This window comes from Melitaea cinxia, chromosome 30 (genome assembly GCF_905220565.1).
Source record: "Melitaea cinxia chromosome 30, ilMelCinx1.1, whole genome shotgun sequence".
NCBI lineage: Eukaryota > Metazoa > Arthropoda > Insecta > Lepidoptera > Nymphalidae > Melitaea > Melitaea cinxia.
This window is the reverse complement of record NC_059423.1, coordinates 3,756,982-3,778,306: the sequence shown is the minus strand read 5'-3', so window position 1 is coordinate 3,778,306 and position 21,325 is coordinate 3,756,982. Positions and strand designations below refer to the sequence as shown.

General features: G+C 36.0%; 1 protein-coding gene across 1 annotated transcript in view; it reads left to right on the top strand.

Annotated features, from left to right (window-relative positions):
- LOC123668104 (fatty acyl-CoA reductase wat-like) overlaps positions 1 to 21,325 on the top strand; it is a 36,676-nt gene that overhangs the window by 13,480 nt on the left and 1,871 nt on the right. The window contains exons 3-12 of the mRNA XM_045601897.1: positions 1,703 to 1,825; positions 9,299 to 9,424; positions 10,866 to 11,011; positions 11,545 to 11,654; positions 12,658 to 12,735; positions 13,744 to 13,867; positions 14,390 to 14,512; positions 14,926 to 15,045; positions 15,268 to 15,397; positions 17,007 to 17,134. Of these exons, the coding sequence (XP_045457853.1) occupies positions 1,703 to 1,825; positions 9,299 to 9,424; positions 10,866 to 11,011; positions 11,545 to 11,654; positions 12,658 to 12,735; positions 13,744 to 13,867; positions 14,390 to 14,512; positions 14,926 to 15,045; positions 15,268 to 15,397; positions 17,007 to 17,134 (1,208 nt within the window). The remainder of the gene's footprint in view (positions 1 to 1,702; positions 1,826 to 9,298; positions 9,425 to 10,865; positions 11,012 to 11,544; positions 11,655 to 12,657; positions 12,736 to 13,743; positions 13,868 to 14,389; positions 14,513 to 14,925; positions 15,046 to 15,267; positions 15,398 to 17,006; positions 17,135 to 21,325) is intronic.

The following is a 21,325-nucleotide window of genomic DNA, read 5'->3' as shown; positions in this document are numbered from 1 at the left end:
TGAAACTTTAAGTGCAGAAAAATACGTCACGAATCGTGAATTCGTGCATATTGTCTATTTTCTGACGCCGCGTTGGCGCAACGGTTACAGCCATAGATTGTACCTGTTGCGCTGGCGGATGCGGGTTCGATTCCTGCTCATGACAAACATTTGTATTGGCCATACAGGTGTGCGCCGTGGTCTGGGTGTTTGTGCAGTCCTTGTGGGTCTCCCCACCGTGCCTCGGAGAGCACGTTAAGCCGTCGGTCCCGGTTGTTATCATGTACACCTGATAGCGATCGTTACTCCTACTTCCCTACTATGATAGTAGGGAATATATCTGCCAACCTCTGATCCTTCTCCTACGTGGGGAAAAAGGCCTATGCCCAGTAGTGGGATATTACAGGCTGAAGCGTTGTCTATTTTTTGTGGAAATGGGGCACAATGCCGTTTTTATGGAAGACAATGCCCGCCCGCCCGTATACAGCTCAGATAGTGTTTGCCTATTATCAAGAAATCGATATCACACACATGCAGTTACCAGCACGATATCCCGACTTAAAATCCATTGAGCATGAATGGGACAAACTCAAACAACGAGTACGTCAGCGATATCCGCCTCCAATCACGCTACGTGAAATATTCCGCAGTATCGAATCAAAAACTTAGTAGAAAGTATACCAAACCACATAATAGCTTTATTGCGAGCTTGTGGAGGCAACACAAAGGTCTATAATTGTGTTTGCTGACAAACGAAAAAAACCGACTTCAATTACATCGACAAGTAATATAACGTACTCGTAGGTAGACGAAAAAAATTCTCAAGTAAATACGCATTATCAAAGATTACTCTAAAAGTTGTAATCAGATCTTGATGAAATTTAAATGTGACCACATGATAGCATCGGCTTTCGATTAAATTAAAAATCATCAAAATCGGTACACCCAGTAAAAAGTTATACGGATTTTCGATGGTTTCCCCCGATTTCTCTGGGATCTCATCATCAGATCCTGGTTTCCTTATCATGGTACCACACTTAAAATATCTCCTTTCCAACAAAAAAAAGAATTATCAAAATCTGTTCATAAACGACGAAGTTATCCCCGAACATACATATATATACATGGTCGAATTGAATAGCCTCGTCCTTTTTTGAAGTCGGTTAAAAATATACAAATACAAATGAGATCACATTTAAATTGCACCACATCATAATCTCCAGTTTTCGATTATGAAAAGAATAATCGAAATGATACACCCGGTAAAAAGTTATGAAGTAACACACATAAAATATAGTCGAATTAAGAACTTTGCCTATTTTTTATTCTGTTAATTATATTCTGTGCTTCTTCTTAAGTCTAAGATAATAGTAGGTTTCGTACATCAAGATTTATTTTTAAGCTGATATGATGTATAACTGAGGTAGGGCACAGCAGGAATTTCCTGCTCAAAATATGGAGCAGCCCGACTGGGGTAGTACCTCGAGCTTACAGAAGATCACAGCAAAATAATATTGTTTTCAAGCAATATTGTGTTCCTGTTGGTGAGTAAGGTGACCAGGGCTGCCGGGGGGATTGGGGATTGGGTCGGCAACGCGCTTTCGATGCTTCTGGTGTCGTAGTTGTCTATAAGCTACGGTAATCGCTTACCATCAGGTGAGCCGTACGCTTGTTTGCCGACCTAATGACATAAAAAAAAAAATAAACAAAATCTCCTTTCCAGGTTTTCGACCGCCTAAAAGAAGAAGTACCAAAGTTTAGACACAAAATCGTCGCCATACCGGGGGACTGTGGAGCGGCCGGTCTGGGGCTAACGATCACTGATAGACAGACAATAATCGAAAAGGTATTTTATATTACACTAGCTGTGCCCCGCGGGTTCATTCGCGTTAATTTGAGAATATAAACGTACTATAATTGTATTGCTAGCAAACGAAAAAAACGACTTAAATGACATCGACAAATACGACGTAAGTAGACGAAAAAAATTAACAAACGTATTAGTCGTCACTACGATTTTCGAGGGTTCCTCTCGATTTCTCTGGGATTCCATTATCGGATACTGGTTTCCTTATCATGGTACCACCCTTGGGACATCTCCTTTCCAAACAAAAAAAAAAGAATTTTATCAAAATCGGTTCATAAACGACGAAGTTATCTCCGAACATACATGGAAATATATATATATATATGTATATATGGTCGAATTGAGTAACCTGCTCCTTTTTTGAAATCGGTTAAAAATATTCTATAGCCTATAGCCATTCTCGTTAAATGGACTATTGTTTAATAGTAAATAAATTATCAATTCGAACCAGTTGTTACTGAGATCACCACGTTAAAACAAACAATCAAATTAATTCGCCTTATAATATATTAGTACAGTCGTCACTCAGTGATGAAGTTGCATTTTACTATTGAAATAATGTTCAAATCGGTCCAATGGTTTTTTAAGTTTATCCATTACAAACAAACAAAAAAAAATTTTTTTTTCTTTATAACTAGTCTGGCCATAAATAAAAAACTTTTCTTTTTTTTCAACTTGTACTCTTTGATCATTGTTAATAATATGGATACAGATCAGTCTTACACACTTTCGCTAAGAATCACAGTTTTATTTTTATCTGTCCACAGAAAAGACTTACTTGTCTACAGTTGATAACATAAACCTTATTAGAGCACTTACATTATTACGATTCATTTGAAAAGTCTAATTAAAAGTGCTCAAAACAATATTCGCTATCATCACTAAATAGTTAACATTTAATAATACGTGTATTTTAGATATTAAAAAATAATCAAAAGTTTACCACAGAAGGGGACACCTTTCCTGTCGAAATTATACAGAAAAATGTAATTTTCTACAGAATTATTAAGCCAAACGTTACATAATAATAATGTTATCATGCGCTTGAAAACAAATGTTCAAAATAAAGTCATTGCCCATAGTAAAGAAAATAATATTATAAAATTGGTATATATTAGAAAATAATGAATAATCATCACATGTCATGTCATCACAAAGGACAAATTCCGGTAAAAATTAAAGAAAAAATATATATTTTTATCGTCAGAATCGTCTGATATGGTAGGCTGGCGTCCTTTCTTTGGTTTTATTTCTACGGAAGAATCGGAAGTTTTTGAAACGAAGCGACGTACTCTATTTAGGGGTATTTGGCTTGGTAAATTTAAGTTTTGAATTAAGTTATCAGGTGTTAATCTTTCAAAGTAACCGGGTGCTATTGACTCAGTAGTAGCTTCACTAGTTCCTGGGCTGCCAGAATACTGAATAGAGTGAGCTCCAGCAGGACTATCGTGATGATTAGAAGGTCCTGCTTGAGAAGAAACAGGCGAAAAATTGGCCAAATGAGGCTCAGATAACACAGAATTAGTAAGGGAATTTGGAACTTTAAACTGTATTTGAATTTATCCTAGTTCGTAATGCGAACATTCTTCATGGGCTGTGCAGTTTAAACAGCTTAGTCATCTAACACGGATAATATTTGAGTTCTGCTGCACAAAGTTTGATGTATTTCGAGCGTTCCTTTAAAAGGACGTGTAGCAATCTCATACAAAACCTAATCGATTTCAGGAAACTTCGACTCGTCGATCTTATAAGTTTCTATATACCTCTACAATTTAAGCTTAAACATACCATCAAATCATCTAAATTCGATACGTCATCTCTTTGCAACACGACTGTCACAAATACGCTTGATACACCCACCATCACCATCAGGTGCACGTTTTCCATGACCTCGCTTAGTAAAATGCCAATTAATAGTTGTAACGGAAAACTCTTTACTTAATAATGTAGCAAGTTAAAAAAAAAACATAGACTTGTTGCGGAGTTAAGAGACCATCACTTAAAATGTGCAAAATGTATCTACAGGAAATATGTCTACAGGAAAGATAATTGTAAATATATTAAAGATGGCGTGTTACATATTGAAGTTAGAATAAAAACAATTTAGATTTTGCAATCAGTTACTTAATATGCATAGAAGCTTAGGTCTCATTTATTTTTAAAGAGTCTACTTACTAACATACACGCAGTACAGGAAAGACTCACCAAACTCGACCAAAATCTTGTGTAACTCCTTAAATAAATATTCTTCATCGATACCAAAATCGTTTATCAGAGTTACGAAGAAATGACTACTGGAGAAGACAGTAATGCCAATACGATAAAAAAATAAATATCGGATGGGTTCCAAATTTTTAAAACATTGTCTATTTTACGTGTCTACAGAAGAAGACTATAAATATCAGAACAACATGTTTATATGTTTTTATTCGTAATTTAGGGACGATGATTTTTTATAGAACACATGTTTAAATTATTGCTTAGTTTCCAAATGTTTCTTTAATTCAAATAAGATACTAATCGATCCTTAAATATTTTTAAATCACTGTCAAACTGAAGGACGTCTTATCCGAACAGTCCACAGAAGGGGACATTTTCGCTCTAAAGAGATCCTTAAATTAATATTTTAGTCATCAGATCTGAAAAACTTTAGAAATCAAATCGTCCAAAGTTTTGCCTTGAATTTAAAAAATGCCTGAACGATAAAATAATTAATATCTATAGTTTATGTAGCCTGAACACTTTTTTTAACGTTTTTGTGTTTGACCCTGTTATTATTGATTGTACATACTTAATATTTTTATATCTCTTGACGTATTTCATATACCTTATGTAATGAATTAATTAAACTACTTACAAAGAATGGTAAGAAAACTAACACCTTACTATCATAAGGCGTTAATTAATATGAAAATAATAAATGTATTACATGTGACTTAATTGTACCTAAGAGTTTGGATATTTATAAATAGATTACCCAGTTCCTATATTAAGATAATTGTGTTTGCAGGCAAACGAAGAAAAACCGACTTCAATTATCAAAGATTACTCCAAAATTTGTAATCAGATCTCGATGAAATTTAAATGTGACCACATGATAAACATCGGCTTTCGATTATATTTTTTTTTTTTTTTTATTTGTTCAAAATACAAAAAACACATAGTTAAAACTTATACATAAGCCTGCCACAAAAACTCACAAGAGCTTATCCGGACAAGCCGCCGCGTCGCATATCATATTATCATATGATATCTTTATCGTACCGTACCATGTTATAGCCATTAAATTAAAACTAAGGTAATTACCAAAATTTTGTAACTATTAAACGCTTAAAGATTTTAGTAAATGTTCTTTTAGTGATCTTCTATATTTTCGTTTGTCCAGGTATAACTCTTGCAGGTCTTCGGGAAGTTCATTAACAAATGCAGGTATAATAGTGTTTAACATTCTAGCTCCGTAAAAATTCCTAGCATTCGGCACAACAAATTTTTTTGAGTTTTGGATATTTCTTAGGATATTGGGTCTACATTTTTCGATTAGTAAAGAAGGATCATTAACTTCATTTAGGATATTGAATTTCACCAAAGTAAATACATCCATGACATTACAATATTTAAAAATATCACTTTCATTCAAGATACGTTTATTTTCAAATTTTGGGATAATGGTTTTTAATAAACGTAACTGTAAGGCATAAATACTATTTAAATGTGTTTTATAGGTCCTACCGTAGCTACTCAGTCCATAACTGATAACAGATTGAGCCAGGGCTAGATACAGTGTTCTACAAATTTTATATGGGAGCTTATGTTTCAATATAAACAATCTACTAAGTAGAGATCTTAATTTAGAGCAGACGAGGTCTATGTGAGGCTTCCAGCTAAATTTGTTATCAATAACGATGCCGAGATAAGTATGTTGATTTACTTTTTCTAACAGTGGACATTGACAATTCAAACTAATACGACTACTATGGAAACATTCATGAGTGTGGGCCATGATAGCAGGGGAGGTGATAGGTACGTTATGGGAAGAATGTATATGTATAAATTTAGTTTTTTGAGCGTTAATCACCAGTCCAACATCATGGGCCCATTTACAAATAAGATTATAGTTGTTTTGCATAATATTTTCAGCTTCAGATACTGATCTATGTGCCGCAATCAAACAAGTGTCGTTGGCAAATTGATAAATGGAGCCTTGTTTTATCAAATTACACATTTCATTAACATAGAGGAGATATTCAATTGGCCCAATTACAGATCCCTGATCCATTTGTGGTTGGATACATACTACTATAGCAATTGGCAACTTTAACGGTGATAAAGCGATTCGCATGATAATCTTTTATTAAATTTAGTAAAGGGCCTTGAATTCCATTTTGTGATAATTTACTGTATAAAGTATTGAAATCTAGCATATCAAAGGCTTTCGAGAAGTCTATAAATAAAGTAATTACATGATATTTTTCATTAAGATAGAAGTTTATTTCATCTGTAAATTCCCTTAACAAGTCAGTAGTGCTTCTGTTTTTCTGAAAGCCATACTGTTTGTGGTTAATGATATGATTGTTTCTCAGAAAAGATGTTATTTGATCCCCTAAAAAGCTTTCAATAATTTTATCGATACAAGACAGTATAGTGATAGGTCGGTAGTTACTGTAATCATTATGCTTGCCCTTTTTGAATATGGGTCTTATAAATCCGACCTTGAGACTGCCAGGATATAATCCTGTATCCAGACAGCGATTTATTAGGTGACATATAATAGGTACCAGCACATCAGATAAATATTTAATTTCGCGCGCACGGATTCCGTCATAACCTGGACTTTTATTTAAGTTGATACGTTTTAAGATTTGGGCAACAGCCTCGTGACTAGCGAGTTTTACTCTTAAGGTCATAGTGGGTTTTATTTCGTACAGATTTTGATCTAAAAGTTTAGTGTCACAGTTAATTTTTATTTTATTTACTGAAAGGTCGAACTCTTTTGCAAAGTTGTTCGCTAATGTTAAAGGGGTTAATTTAAAGAACTTTAATAAGGTATCATCAATGCATCTAGTGATTTTTCCGGATATCCTATAAATTATTCCCCACATTATTCTTGGATTTTTAAAATTACTACACACCTCTGACATAATATACCTATTTATTTTTTAACTTTTTAATGTATTTATTGGTTTTATTACGATAAATATTATAATATAACCTTTTAGCAGAATTATTTTCATCTTTCCGCCACACATTATACAATTGGTCCCGCTTATAACACATATATTTTAATCGTTGGTTAACCCACTTGCACGAGTTCCGCCTATTATTTAAGCTAATATTTTTTGATGTTGTACACATGTTATATGCACTTTTAAATTTATTTTCTATTGAAGAAATGATTTCATTTGGATTCTGAATATTTAAACATTCACGCCAATCAATATTACGAAGTTCATTTTTCAATTTATTGTTATCTAATACATTTATAAATGCGCGAGCGCTCGATCGGCTGCGGCCGTGCTCGGGCGCGTCGACGGATGACGTCATCGGCCACGCACAGGCGGTAATTCAGTGATCAGCTGGTGCGATATTTACTACCGCGCTATACACATTTATGTTACTGCAATAACTACGGATGAATAGATGGTCAATGCACGATCTGCATAATATATTGCCGTGTTTTTCTATACGCGTAAATTGATTTATAGCACACTCAAAGCCCAAATTACTCAAAGAATTAAGATATAAGGTCGTCACAGGGTTACTCTGCTTCAAGTCAATGTTCATATCACCAATTACAAGGTAATTATTTTTATGTGTGTAGTTCTTAATTATATTTGTTAATTCTCCTATAAATCGAGATTTACATGTGAGAGGTGGTCTATACACAGCGCATATGCCCATACAACTCATTTTATTTATAGTTAATTCACCCGTTATGTATTCCATTTCTTTCGAAAAAATCATCAAAATCGGTACACCCAGTAAAAATGCAGATTTTCGAGAATTTCCTTCGATTTCTCTGGGATCCCATCATCAGATCCTGGTTTTCTTATCATGGTACCAAACTAGGGATATCTCCTTTCCAACAAAAAAAAAAGAATTATCAAAATCGGTTCATGAACGACGGAGTTATCCCCGAACATACATAATAAATGTATATATATATATATATGACGGTGAGGGTATATATATATATATACCCTCACCGTCATATTTAGCGGAACATAAAGGTTTGATATCAGTATCATTTAAGGAGGATAGACCTATTTTATTTAAAAACCTCAATAAAGAGACCTATATAAGTGAAATATTTATCTCAATAGATTATCATTTGTATAAATGATAACTTAATTTATAGGTTTAAAGAAGTTTATTTCTCATAAGAACAATACACACACATAGACACACACACACACACACACACACTCACACACACACACACACACACCAACCTATCGCAGTCCACGGCTGGACATAGCCTTCCACAAGTTTGCTCCAAAAATGGCGTGAACTCATGTGTTTTGCCGTTGGTTGGTGACCGCAGGGCTGGCTTTGCCGCACCGAAGACGCTGCTGCCCGTCTTCGGCCTGTGTATTTCAAAACCAGCAGTTGGATGGTTATCCCGCCATCGGTCGGCTTTTTAAGTTCCAAGGTGGTAGTGGAACTGTGTTATTCCTTAGTCGCCTCTTACGACACCCACGGGAAGAGAGGGGGTGGCTATATTCTTACTACCGTAACCACACAGCACATAATATACACTGTTATGTAATTATAATTTTTCTTCCGATGAAGTTGGCTAACTATTGTTATCTTAAAAAGGATTTTATGACGTATTACGTAAAACATGAATTATGAGCTTTGTTTTGAAAATTGGTACACTATCGCATTATTTTATTACTATAGGTAATTTATAATTGATCTGTTTTTTGTTATTTGAGAAATGTTTTATTTTTATTTTAACCATTTCTAGAGTTTGCAACTTGAATTTGACTAAATTTGTTACCCGATCCGATTCAGCTTGTAACATCCCACTGTTGGGCATAGACCACTTTCTTCACGAAGCAGAAAGATTGGACCTTAATCCACCACGCTGCACCACTATGGGTGGGCGGATATGTTCCCTATTATGAGTAACGATCGCTATCATGTATTAATCGATAACAACCGGGACCGACGGCTTAACGTGCTCTCCGAGGCACGGTGGAAAAAGAAAAAAGAAATATTTGTACAAATACAAATATACATCCCGAGCGGGAATCGAACCTTCAAACCGTAGGTGTTTAAGGCAACTACTCGTATCACTACACCAGAGAGATTGTTGAATATTTTAAGAGAATTTGTTAAGAATTATTTTAAATCAAATGCACGTATTATACGAGTATATGTAAATTTGCCTACTGCTAAGTTGACATTTTAGGCAGAATTAAAAATACAATTTACACCTCATATTTACAGGTACACGTGATATTCCACTCCGCAGCCACGGTGAAGTTCGATGAACACCTGAAAATAGCCTTAATAACCAACGTGCAAGCACCCTTATATTTGTTGCAGATGGCCAAAGACATGAAGGGCTTGAAGGTAATAAACATATACAGACAATGATGATGATGATTAATTTAGTCTTTTGCCCTGGACTCTACTGTAGAACAACGACTGCAAACACTCAATGCAACACTTATTTCTCACTTCAAGCCTATAGTTATTCATTCACAATACACACTTTTAACTACACGACACTAAACACTCATACGCCACTTATCGAGTAGCAACGTTAAGCGCAAATAATTAAATAATAACGGTTTCTTCACTTATAAATTATCATAATTATAGGAAAACAATCCCACCAATAGATGACAAAGATGGCGACTGCCCAATCAGAAAGTTATATGAACTATTCGGAATATGGTGGCTCTATCTTTATGCTCTTCCGGTATTTCGATAAATAATAATCACAGTAACAAAAATACAATCTTATAAAATAATTAGAAGCAAAAATTTAAATGATAACAGTATTTATTGTGTAACTACCCTGCAATACATATAACAAAGATAGCGACTGACTAATCGTAAATGAATATTAACCATTGGGAAGATGGTGTCGATATCTTTGTACTGTTCCGGTATTAAACGAATAAACAGTAAGAGTAATATTGACTCAAAATCCAATATTTTAATAATTGTCAGAACTACAAATTTCATACATAAATGTTTTTCTGAGCTCAGTGAGTTAGTGCTCGGTGAGTCATACACACACAAAGCATATACAAAACAGGCACAAACAAACACACGCAGACACACACCTATAAGCTACGTTGGACCCGCACTGTATCGGGAAGATTTTAACGTCCATTCCTAACAATTTTGAGAATAGAGTGTCCAAAAACGGCTCATCAGAAGGTTTATAAGGTATAATAACAAGAACCGAAGAAGTTCTTATCTCAATTCTAATTAAATGTATACGATTTCAATGGCAGAGAAGCCATACGAGACTTATGATATTTGATATTTGAATAGATTAGATACTGGAATGTTTCATGGTATATTCGCTCGTCCAACTTTAAGTGAGGATTCTAATCTATATATTATTCAGACTCAAAGTCTCATTTGATTATATAGTTACGATTAGGTCAGGGGTCGCCAATTAATCATGTGACGATTTTCAGTGACTTTTTAACTCCCTTGGTGATGTTTGGTAAGGTTTCGAACTACTCCCTTCCCACAAACCTAAAAATCACGTGAATTTTTGTGCAAAAAACCGAAATTTTCAGAATATTATCTTTGAATACAGGTATTTAAATTTTGAAAACTTAAGCATCGTAGTACACATTTGTAGACAGACGTCAAGGTTGCAGGGTGTTTCTCAGTATTTTTTTTTGGTTTAGAACAATAAACACGCGTAATATCTCAATACATCCCCCCATTTCATGTGATATTTCGTAGTTTTATGATGTGATGGCATGTACTTGCGTATAAAAGTCCCTTAATAAAATAAAGAAATAATAAAAAAAAAAAATCCTAGGCTTTCATGCACATATCGACGTTGTACTCCAACGCACATCTGACACGCATCGAAGAGAAGTTCTACCCATGCGAGATGGACTGCAAGAAACTACAGCAGATGATCGACAAACTGACAGACGAAGAGATCAACGAAATGCTTCCTACGTATGTCTTTTATTAGTGATGTTTTAAAGTAACTACAAAGGGAAATAATGTCAATTAGCTTTAAGAGATTAATATCGGTTTTAACATTACCACAAATGTGTTGATGTGATGAGTAAGTAGAAGCTGTGAGAAACATGGTGATGATATTTACCAGGAGTTTTTTATTTCTCTTTATAGGTTTTCCTACTGATATTATATGAACACGTCATAACCAATAGAGCATCTCAGTATGTGGTCGTTAACTTCTTTGATATAAGACTAAAAGATTTTGGTACATACTGGGATGTTTACGGACTGCTTCAGTTTATTTCGACTCGGTATGGCATCTATAGGAAAAGTGCTGACTATCTTTACTACTAGTATGTTTAATTTTCATTCCTTGAGGCAATACACTGAATGAAGAAACCATATATACTGCTATTCTTTATAACAATAATTTTTACCAATTCATAAAACTGTATGTTCTTAATGAAATTGACCGTCAAGCATTAGTAAGTAAATTAACAATTATTATTTTATGATTTCTTATGCAGCATTTTGGGCAAACGGCCTAATACCTACACATTTAGCAAGGCTTTGGCGGAGAAAGAACTTAGACAGAATTCAGGAAGCGTGCCATTAGCAATAATTAGACCTGCCATCGGTAAGTAATTATTTGTGAACATATTAAGTATTGACGTGGTGCGTGTGCCACGTCTAAGTAACGGCAGTTGCAGGTTCGACTTTTGCTAGGGATAGATACATATTTGTATTTGCTCTGTGGTTACGGTAGTAAAGAATGTAGCTACCTCCTCTCTTACCGTGGGTGTCGTAAGAGGCGACTAAGGGATAATACAGTTTCACTACCACCTTTGAACTTAAAAAGCCGACCGATGGCGGGTAACCATCCAACTGCTGGCTTTAAAATACACAGGCCGAAGACGGGCAGTAGCATTTTCGGTGTGACAAAGCCAGCGCTGCAGTCACCAACCCATTCAAGAGTTCATGCCATTTCTGGCGCGAGCTTGGGGAGGCCTATGTCCAGTAGTGGACTGTGATAGGCTGAACTGATTTTTATAAATATTTACTTCCGGTGTGGATCTCTAGCCTTTTGGGTTCCCCTCCGTGCCTCGAAGAGCGCGTTAAGCTGTCTGCCTCTTTTGTCATCATAAACACCCGATAACAATCGTTACTCATAATAGAAATATATCTGCCAACCTGCAGTGAAAAAGCGTGGTGGATTTAGCTCTGACTCTTGAAGACCCTCCTACATGAAGATATATTTATGTCCAGGAGTGACTAAAACAATAAGTATTATGTATTTAGTACATTATTGTACTTATGACCCTAGGTTGTGACATCTGTGAATATTTAGCATATCCCTAATATTGTTTAATTTTTTGCGTTCTCAATTGAACCCTTGTTCTGGGAACACAATAAGATTTTTTATTTTATATCACAGTAAAGGTTGACAACTAAACTTAAGATACTGCTTCTATTGAGTGATAGCAATAGTATGTAGTAGGTAAAATAATGTAGTTTCGTTTAATGCCTATCGCTTGTATTCATCCACCCTGTATGAAGATGTAATATTTACGAGTTGCTATTACTATTGCCAAATCCAGATCAAGAAAAAGTTGTTTTTAATTTTATACGTTTTTTTATAGTGGCATCTACAGCAAAAGAGCCTATAAAATGCTGGGTGGACAACATGTACGGACCCGTTGGAATTACAGTTGGAGCTGGTTAGTAGTTATGTGAACTGGACTTTTCTTGAAATATTTTATGCTTCATATTATCTTTTTAAATATTCTCTACAATCTCATAACTTACGTGACTTCCTATAAATATTTATATACCAAGAAATGTTTCTGTTTTTTTTTTTTTTTGATTTTCCCAAAATTATATAGTTTAGGGGTTTTCAAGCGTTGAGTGTATATACTTTTGGTGTTAAAAATATGTTTCTAGAACAAAACAATAACAGATTGGTCATGACGATTATTTATATATTAATACGTGTAGCCAAAACTTTGTGACACTTTTTACGAAAATTGCGCTGACGGAGGAGTATGAAATTACGCACACTTATAGTTAATATAGAGGAGTGGTTAATGCTATATTTTTTTAAACATGCATAAAAATATATAATAAATCAATAAAAAAAAAACATTACATGCAGGCACACGTATCTATACTCTTTTGTTTATTATTATAGAAGTATAATTTTTGACAACAGAACCTTTAAGGAGTTAAAACTTATAATTTAAATTAATTATTGTCGAATTCCGACCACTGAGTGACCACTAGTTATAATTATTAGTGGCTTTACAAGAAAAAGATGGATATACCTATTGGCCGTCATGGTTATTGGATGTTGGTCTGGTGGGAACTATGGGATCTCATTGATTGATGGCCATGTGTTCAAAGACGTAACCATAGTTTGATTAATGTATATTGAGCTAGAGCACAGCACATCAGTAAACATATAGAGTCTTCATCGTGCTTGTGATGTTGTGATGCAGATTGCGCCTATAGACTACGACAACAGCTTAACATCAGGGAAACTACAGGCTTATTGTGCAAAATAGTAATATAAAAAAGTTTTAAACAGTAGAACACTTTTTGTATTTACGAGTATATGTAGATTGAACAGTGTAAAGCTATTTTTCAGATAATTAAATTTTTATATTTATTGCCATACATTTTTATTTCTTTGACAGAGTGAAAAGTTTCATAATTATTTATGTTTTCAGTAACAGGGATGCTACGAACGATGGAGTGTGATGCGTCTGTAACCGCTGAAATTGTACCCGTTGACATAGTGGTCAATTGCCTGATGGTAGCCGCTTATGATGTCCATAAGGAATACACGAACGGGTAATGTTTAATTATCACTAAATGACTTAAAACGCTGAAGTAAGCATCCTTCATAGTTATACTGGCGTTGTCTTCGAATAATAATTGATCTAGTTTGAAAAGCCTTAGTGTAATGTATTATATTTAATCTTCAACCTTCATCGATCTTCCACTAAAAATAAATTTAAAATCGGTTAGGTTCGTTAAGGCGATCAGCGTATTATAGAGGTAGGACATTATAATATAATGTATTTAAAGAATTATCTTGCTTGCAATTTTGGAGCCCGACTGGATACCTCAGTACCTCAACCAGATCACAGTTAAATAATGCTGTTTTCAATTAGTGTTGTGTTCCTGTGTTAGTAAGTAGAGATCAACTGCGGAGGGTCGGGTTTAGACACACATGTGCGATACTCTTGATGGTAATCGGGACTCTATACCAGTGTAGTACGAATTCCGATAACCATCAGGTGGATCGTATGCTAGTACGCCACCCGTGCTGCAAAAAGTTAAACAAACAATCAAATCAATTATTATTTCCAGCACGTTATCAGAACCACCAATATTCAACTACGTCAGTTCGGTGGAGAATAGAATAACATGGGGCGATTTTATACACCTCGCTTGGGGGGACATCGATAAAAATCCTTTTTCAAATGCTGTTTGGTAAGATTTTTCATACTTACTAATTTTACTTAGGGAACAGACTTAGGGAAAGGACACAGGCTACCTTTTGTCGCTGCGAAAATCTTAATGGGGGGCATTCTAACAATCAAATGGTCAAATATATAACTATATATATATATATATATATATATATATATTTGTTGTGTTTGTATTGAAAATTAAAAGCTGGTCCAAGTTGACAAAATAATATTGTGGCGTTTATTATCATCAGGAAGTTCGCCACATTACTATGATTTTTATGGGAAGAGCGTTTGAAATAGTGCCAAAATGTTTTGAACTAAAAATGACCTACAATAAATATGATAATGTAGAATTGCCAAAAGAACCATGTTGTTAGTGATCATGAAAGCCTAAAGGCTTAGATCGATTATAGAGTTTTAATATATTTTCAGGTATATCTATTTAATACTGACGAATTCGGCGTTTCTGAACTATATATACAGATTTTTCTTACATTTGCTACCTGCTGCGATGGTTGACGGATTAGCTGTATGCATTGGAAAAAAACCAAAGTATGTACAAATGTTAACTCTTAACCAATGTTTTTTATCCATGTTACACACATATAAATTTAAAACCTATGTTTGAAGAGGCCTATGTCCAGCAGTGAACTGCGATAGGCTGAAGTGATGATCATGAGTGATGATTTACGTCAGCATTTTTGGTTGCTAGAACTAAACGATGTTATTCTTTTACTAGATCTGCATGTAGTTAATATTAGATTATATTTTCAGAATGTTAAAAAAATACAGGACGATACACAAATTCACATCAGTGCTGAAACACTTCTGCACGACAGAAATAAAGGTCTGCAATCGACGGACTAGAGAACTGTGGGACAAGACATCTGATCTGGACAAACAAGTAAATAAAATTTATTTTCATCTAATATATAAAATTCTCGTGTCGCGGTGTTTGTAGTTAAACTCCTCCGAAACGGCTTGACCGATTCTCATAAAAAAATTTGTGCATATCGGGTAGGTCTGAGAATCGAACAACATCTATTTTTCATACCCCTAAGTTATAGGGGGGGGGGAGTTAAGAGGGTTAATAAAATATTATGAAATTTTGTGTGCATATCGGGTAGGTCTGAAAATCGGCCAACATCTATTTTTCATTCCCCTAAGTTATAAGGAGGGGGTGATTGAGAAGGTTAATAAAATATATGGCAAAACAACGTTTGCGGGGTCAGCTAGTTTTCTATAATAATTTTAATACAGCGAAACTAACTTTTCCTAACAAAGGATGACCGCAACGGCGTATATTAGTGGAAATTTAGCTGTACCTAAACTACATCAAAGAGGACAGTATGACAAGATATTCTAGTACTTTGTTACAAGGAGCTCCTTTCCAAAATACTAACTGTACAATCTGAAATTCATTGATATTATGAAAGACAAGTAGGATTTTTTCTACCTACTAACAAATTGATAAATACATAACACTATGCTACTAATGAAAAAATGTGACGAAATAGACATAAAATGGAGATGATTTTCTTGAACTTAACCCAACCCAAAATTATATAAAGATAAATGCGAGAAATTTTGAAACTTCACTGAAATAGACATGAGTATATAATAAAATTAACCTGAGACTGTCCTGTAACGAGAAGAAAAGCTGGCATAAAATGGACTAACGGCTGTACAAAAATGAAGCATATGAAGAACTTTTTGTTTAATCTGAGATGTTAGACAGGCATAAGACAATCTTGAGACGGTATTGAGATAAACACGACAACAGTAAGACAGGCCCCATATAACTAGTACTTACAAACACAAAGTAGGGATACTGATATAAGACAAACTTGAAACTGTATTGAGACTGATATTCTGAGGTATTTTGAGATAGACTTAAAGTTTTTTTTTTCGGATAATTAAGGAAATTAATTTACTGCCTTATGTAAGACTCTAATGACAGTTGAATTAGACTATCATAGGAAAATAAGGAGCTACGACTCTAGCAGGAACACTTCGCGGAAATTTTCCGTGTTCTCGATGACCCTAACAACCGAGATTCCTCAGTATTTACTGGCCCAACATAATCTCCAACGGACAACTTTGAGAGCGCTGCAGTGAAAGCCCGATCGACCAGCAGAGCAAAGGTTGGAAATGGAGCTGGATAGGCCACAATCTCCGAGGGATTCTAACCATATACTGGAACTAGACTGGAACCGCCAAGGAAAGTGCGAACGTGGCCGTCCAAAACAAACCAGGCGGAAAACAATCATTGACGAAGCTAAGGCCATCGGAATACCTGGAGTGAGCTCAAGCAAGACGCTCAGGACTATTCGGGTTGGAGATGCACTGTGGACGCCTTCTGCCCCAACGAGGGGACACAGGAACCTAATACTAATATTATTATAGGAAAAACTGAGGACAGAACAAGTATTTTTTATCAAATTGTATCGTAAAATAAGGCTAGCAAAAATGTCTGATGTAATGATAAAGGATTAAAAATTTTATGTTTTTAGATTTTCCCATTCAGTATGAGTGACGTCGATTGGAAGGACTACTTTGACGACTACCTCCCGGGTATCCGCCGCTACCTCTTCAAGGAAAGCGATGACACGATACCGCAAGCGAAGATTAAATGGGAAAGGTATTGGTTTTTTATTTTTACGTTATTGAGATGACGCGTTGGCGCAGCGGTCACAGTACTGACTGTTGCGCTGGTGGTTGTATTGGCCATATAGATGTTTGTCGTGGTCTGGGCGTTTGTGCATGTGTATTGTGTGTGTTTCCGGACCCCCAACACGGAGAAAATCCTACTGGGGGCCGTTGAGTGTGAAGCGTTTATTTATTATTGTTCCATACTTGGTAGTAGTTTCTATTTTGTAACAAAATCCTATATTGAAAAGAAATGTTTTTTTTTAATACATAAACGGATTTTAACCAAAATATATAATAAATGAATATAAGGTCCTTGCATATGAAATTGGCGTTTTGACTGGCCACTTTGATCTCAAATATTTCCTCTTCGGTTAAGAATTCGTAATTCAATTTTATACAGCTATTTACTAATGTATTTGCGTTTCGAAAATTGTAATTCATTTGTTTTTTCCTCTTTTGTTTTTCATCTTTGCGTCACTCAGTTTACAAAATGGAAAACTTAAAATATCGTGTTATTTACGAGTACGAGTGCAGTAACACTAATACTACAGAAACTGCTAGGAGGGTTAATGTGTACGGCTGTGGTATCGCAAAAGAAAACACAGTGCGTTTTTGGTTCCAACGTTTTCGTTCTGGAAATTTCGACCTGGAGAACAAGCCCCGTGGACAGCCGGAGACCAAAGTTGATAATGAAGAATTGAAGGCTATTGTAGAAGTGGATCCATTACAAACCATATCTGAGTTAGCTGCAGGCTGCGTTGTTAGTGATAAAATTGTTTTAATCCACTTGAAGCAAATTGGGTAGGTAAAAAAAGCTTGAAAGGTACCCACCTCATGAATTGAGTGAAGCAAACCGACTTACGTGCTTAGACTGCTGCGTTACATTACTCAACCAGCACAATAATGTATATATTCTTTATTGCACTTTAAAAAAAAATCATAATTACAAGTTTACAAAAAATGTTGGCAAGGGCGAACTTATCTCTGTAAGAGATCTCTACCAGTCTACCCATGGTGGTGAGAGAAAATGTTATCGCGGGACTCATAAGCGCATTTGTGATATAAAATACATATATACTTAAATACTTACACAGTTACATGCACATATGCATTCGTACATGCCCACATACATATCTACACATATACATACATAAATACATACACATATACATACATACACATACATAAATACATACATACATACATACATACATACATACATACATACATACATACATACATACATACATACATACATATATTGAGAGTACAACAATTATGAGAGATTCATAGCTTCGGAGAGAAGATGTTTTCTTAGCCTGTCCTTGAAAGCATAAATTGAAGTGCTGTCTTGGATCACTCTCGGTAGATGGTTCCAAAGTTTTGCAGCGCGTATTGTGAATGAATTGAGGAGGAAGTTGGTGTTATGTCTGGGGACTTCGAGCATCGATGTGATGCAAGACCTTCTAGATCGTGTTGGGGTAGGAGAAAGAAGGAAACGGGACCGAAGGTAGGAGGGAGCATTTTGGTCATGGAGTATGTTATAGAGAAAAGAAAGGATGTGCATATCACGGCGAAGTTGGATTGGGAGCCACTTAAGTTGAGTGCGAAATTGGGTGATGTGATCGTATTTACGTAAACCAAAGATGAAGCGTATCGCAAGATTTTGTAGACGCTCTAATTTATTAAGTAGCTCCTTTGTCACATCTAAATAGCACACATCTGCATAATCGAGGATAGGTAAAAGAAGGGATTGCGCAAGCAGAATTTTGGTTTGAAAGGGAAGAAAATATTGGAGACGCTTAAGAGAGTGGAAGGTGTAGTGCATCCTTCGGCTGACTTCGTTGACATGAGCTATCCACGATAAGTTTTTGTCCAAAATCAAGCCTAGGTTTCTAACTTTGTCGCAGTATGGTATCGGTGTGCCACAGTACAAGACTGGAGGTACTGTTTCCCAGGCAATACGGTTTCTCAAACGGCTGCTACCGATAATTATTGCTTGAGATTTTGCTGGATTTATAATAAGTCCAAACGAATTGGCCCATTGACAGATTGCAGCTAGGTCCTTGTTAAGGAGATTGATAGTCTCATGCAACTCAGCCAGTCCAAAGTGACGGTATATTTGTAAATCGTCTGCATACAGGTGGAAGGGAGAAGAAATAGCACTGGAGATGTTATTAATAAATATAGAAAAAAGTAACGGGGAAAGTACGCCGCCTTGTGGGACACCAGCAGTAAGGGTCAACCAATTCGATGAGTTAAAATCAGTCGTTACAGACTGCTGACGTCCCGAAAGATATGAGTGAAACCAGCCAATGCAAGTGGGGGAGATGTTAACTGCACGAAGAGTGCCAAGAAGTATGTCATAGTCTACAGAGTTGAAAGCGCTACTGAAGTCTAACAAAATCATTGCAGTGAGCTTGGTGCTATCCATAGCCCACCGAATATCCTCCGTCACATTCAAAAGCGCTCCAACAGTGCTGTGGGAAGGACGGAAACCGGATTGATAGGGGCATAGTAGAGAGTTGGAAATAAGGTAAGAATAGAGTTGTTGGTGAACTATAGATTCCAGGACCTTGGATAAAATGGGAAGGATAGATATAGGACGATATTGAGCAGGACAGGAGGGATTTGAGGTTTTGGGTAGTGGAATGACAACTGCCTTCTTCCAGAGCGAAGGAAAAACATTGCATGACAGTGAGAAGTTAATTATGTGCGTGATCACAGATGCAATGTCCTCCAGCACCGGAAGAATCATCTCAAGACTGAGATTGTCACTACCAATGGCCTTGGTGGAGATAGAGCGGACATACTTCTTTACCACTTCTGCATTGACTGATTTGAAGAAGAATTGAGGTAGGTCGGTAGGAGCCTGACTATTTAAAATAGAAAGAGTGGATGATTTAACATTGGCGTCTAAAGTGAGAGGTGGAGTGGTGAAGTGAGTGTTTAAAATATTAGGATCCACTGAGCTTTGACAAGCATCAGAGGGTTTGCCTACTCCTAGCGACCGTAAGAATCTCCAAACTTGCGCTTGGGTACGATTCTGAACTGAGTAATGAATGTAGCGACGTTTTGCATCCCTACACATCCTGTTGCAGAGGTTACGTAGAGTTTTATATTTAGACAAATTATCAGCCGTCGGCAATTTTTTATATGCAGATTTGACCCTGTCACGTTTAGCCATGGTCTTTTTAATGACAGGTGACAACCATGGGGCTGGCGCCCGTTTCATTCGTACTGGTCTAATGGGGGCATGTACGTCATAGATCTTAATCAGCTCAGCAGTTAATGATTCAACCATGGTATTGATGTCATTTGCATTGTATATAGTTGACCAGTCGATGTTCCTCACATCCTCTCTTAAACGTTCCAGATCCATCTGCTTAAAATTCCGCTGAAGGAGAACTTTGTCTCTGATTTTGGGAGGACGTATTTTGTATGTTAGGAAAATTAGGTCATGATAGGAGAAAGGGGATGTCATTTGTCCATGAGATGAAACAAGATTGGGGTTAGAGGCAAAGGCTAAGTCAATAAGGGATGGTCTTGAGTTAGGGAAGTGGTGAGTAGGAGCAGATATAGGTATGAGGTGAAGATCAACAGAAGAGGTAAGCGAAAGTAATGTTTGTGCTCTGCTATCATTTTTTAGAAGGCATGTGTTAAGATCGCCCATGCAAATTATATGCTCATAATTAGGAACTAAGCTCTCAAGAATATTCTCCAGGTTGTTAAAGTAATTAACTTTGTCATTTGGACTATAAAGAACCCCCAATAGGAGTTTTCTGTGGTTGATGATAATTTCTACAAAAAGATATTCAAGAGTCCCTGATACATGCGAAGATGAGCAACAAACTACAGTAGCTGGGATGCAGCTGCGAAGGAAAATTCCCACGCCTCCGCCACCCTGATCCGTACGATCATTACGGAATAGTTGGTAGCCAGGAAGAGAGCAACTAGTGGACGGGATGGATGGCTTAAGCCAGGTTTCAGAGACAAGTATGCAATCAGCAGTGCTAGTGCTAAAAGATGTGAGAAGATCAGAATAGTGAGCAAGTATGCTCTGCGCATTGATATGCACCAAGGATAAGAAATTCCGCTGATTCGTAAAAACATGAAGGATTTTTAAATCTAATCATTACATGTGATGAAAAGTAGATCATGAACGATAATCGGAAGCACG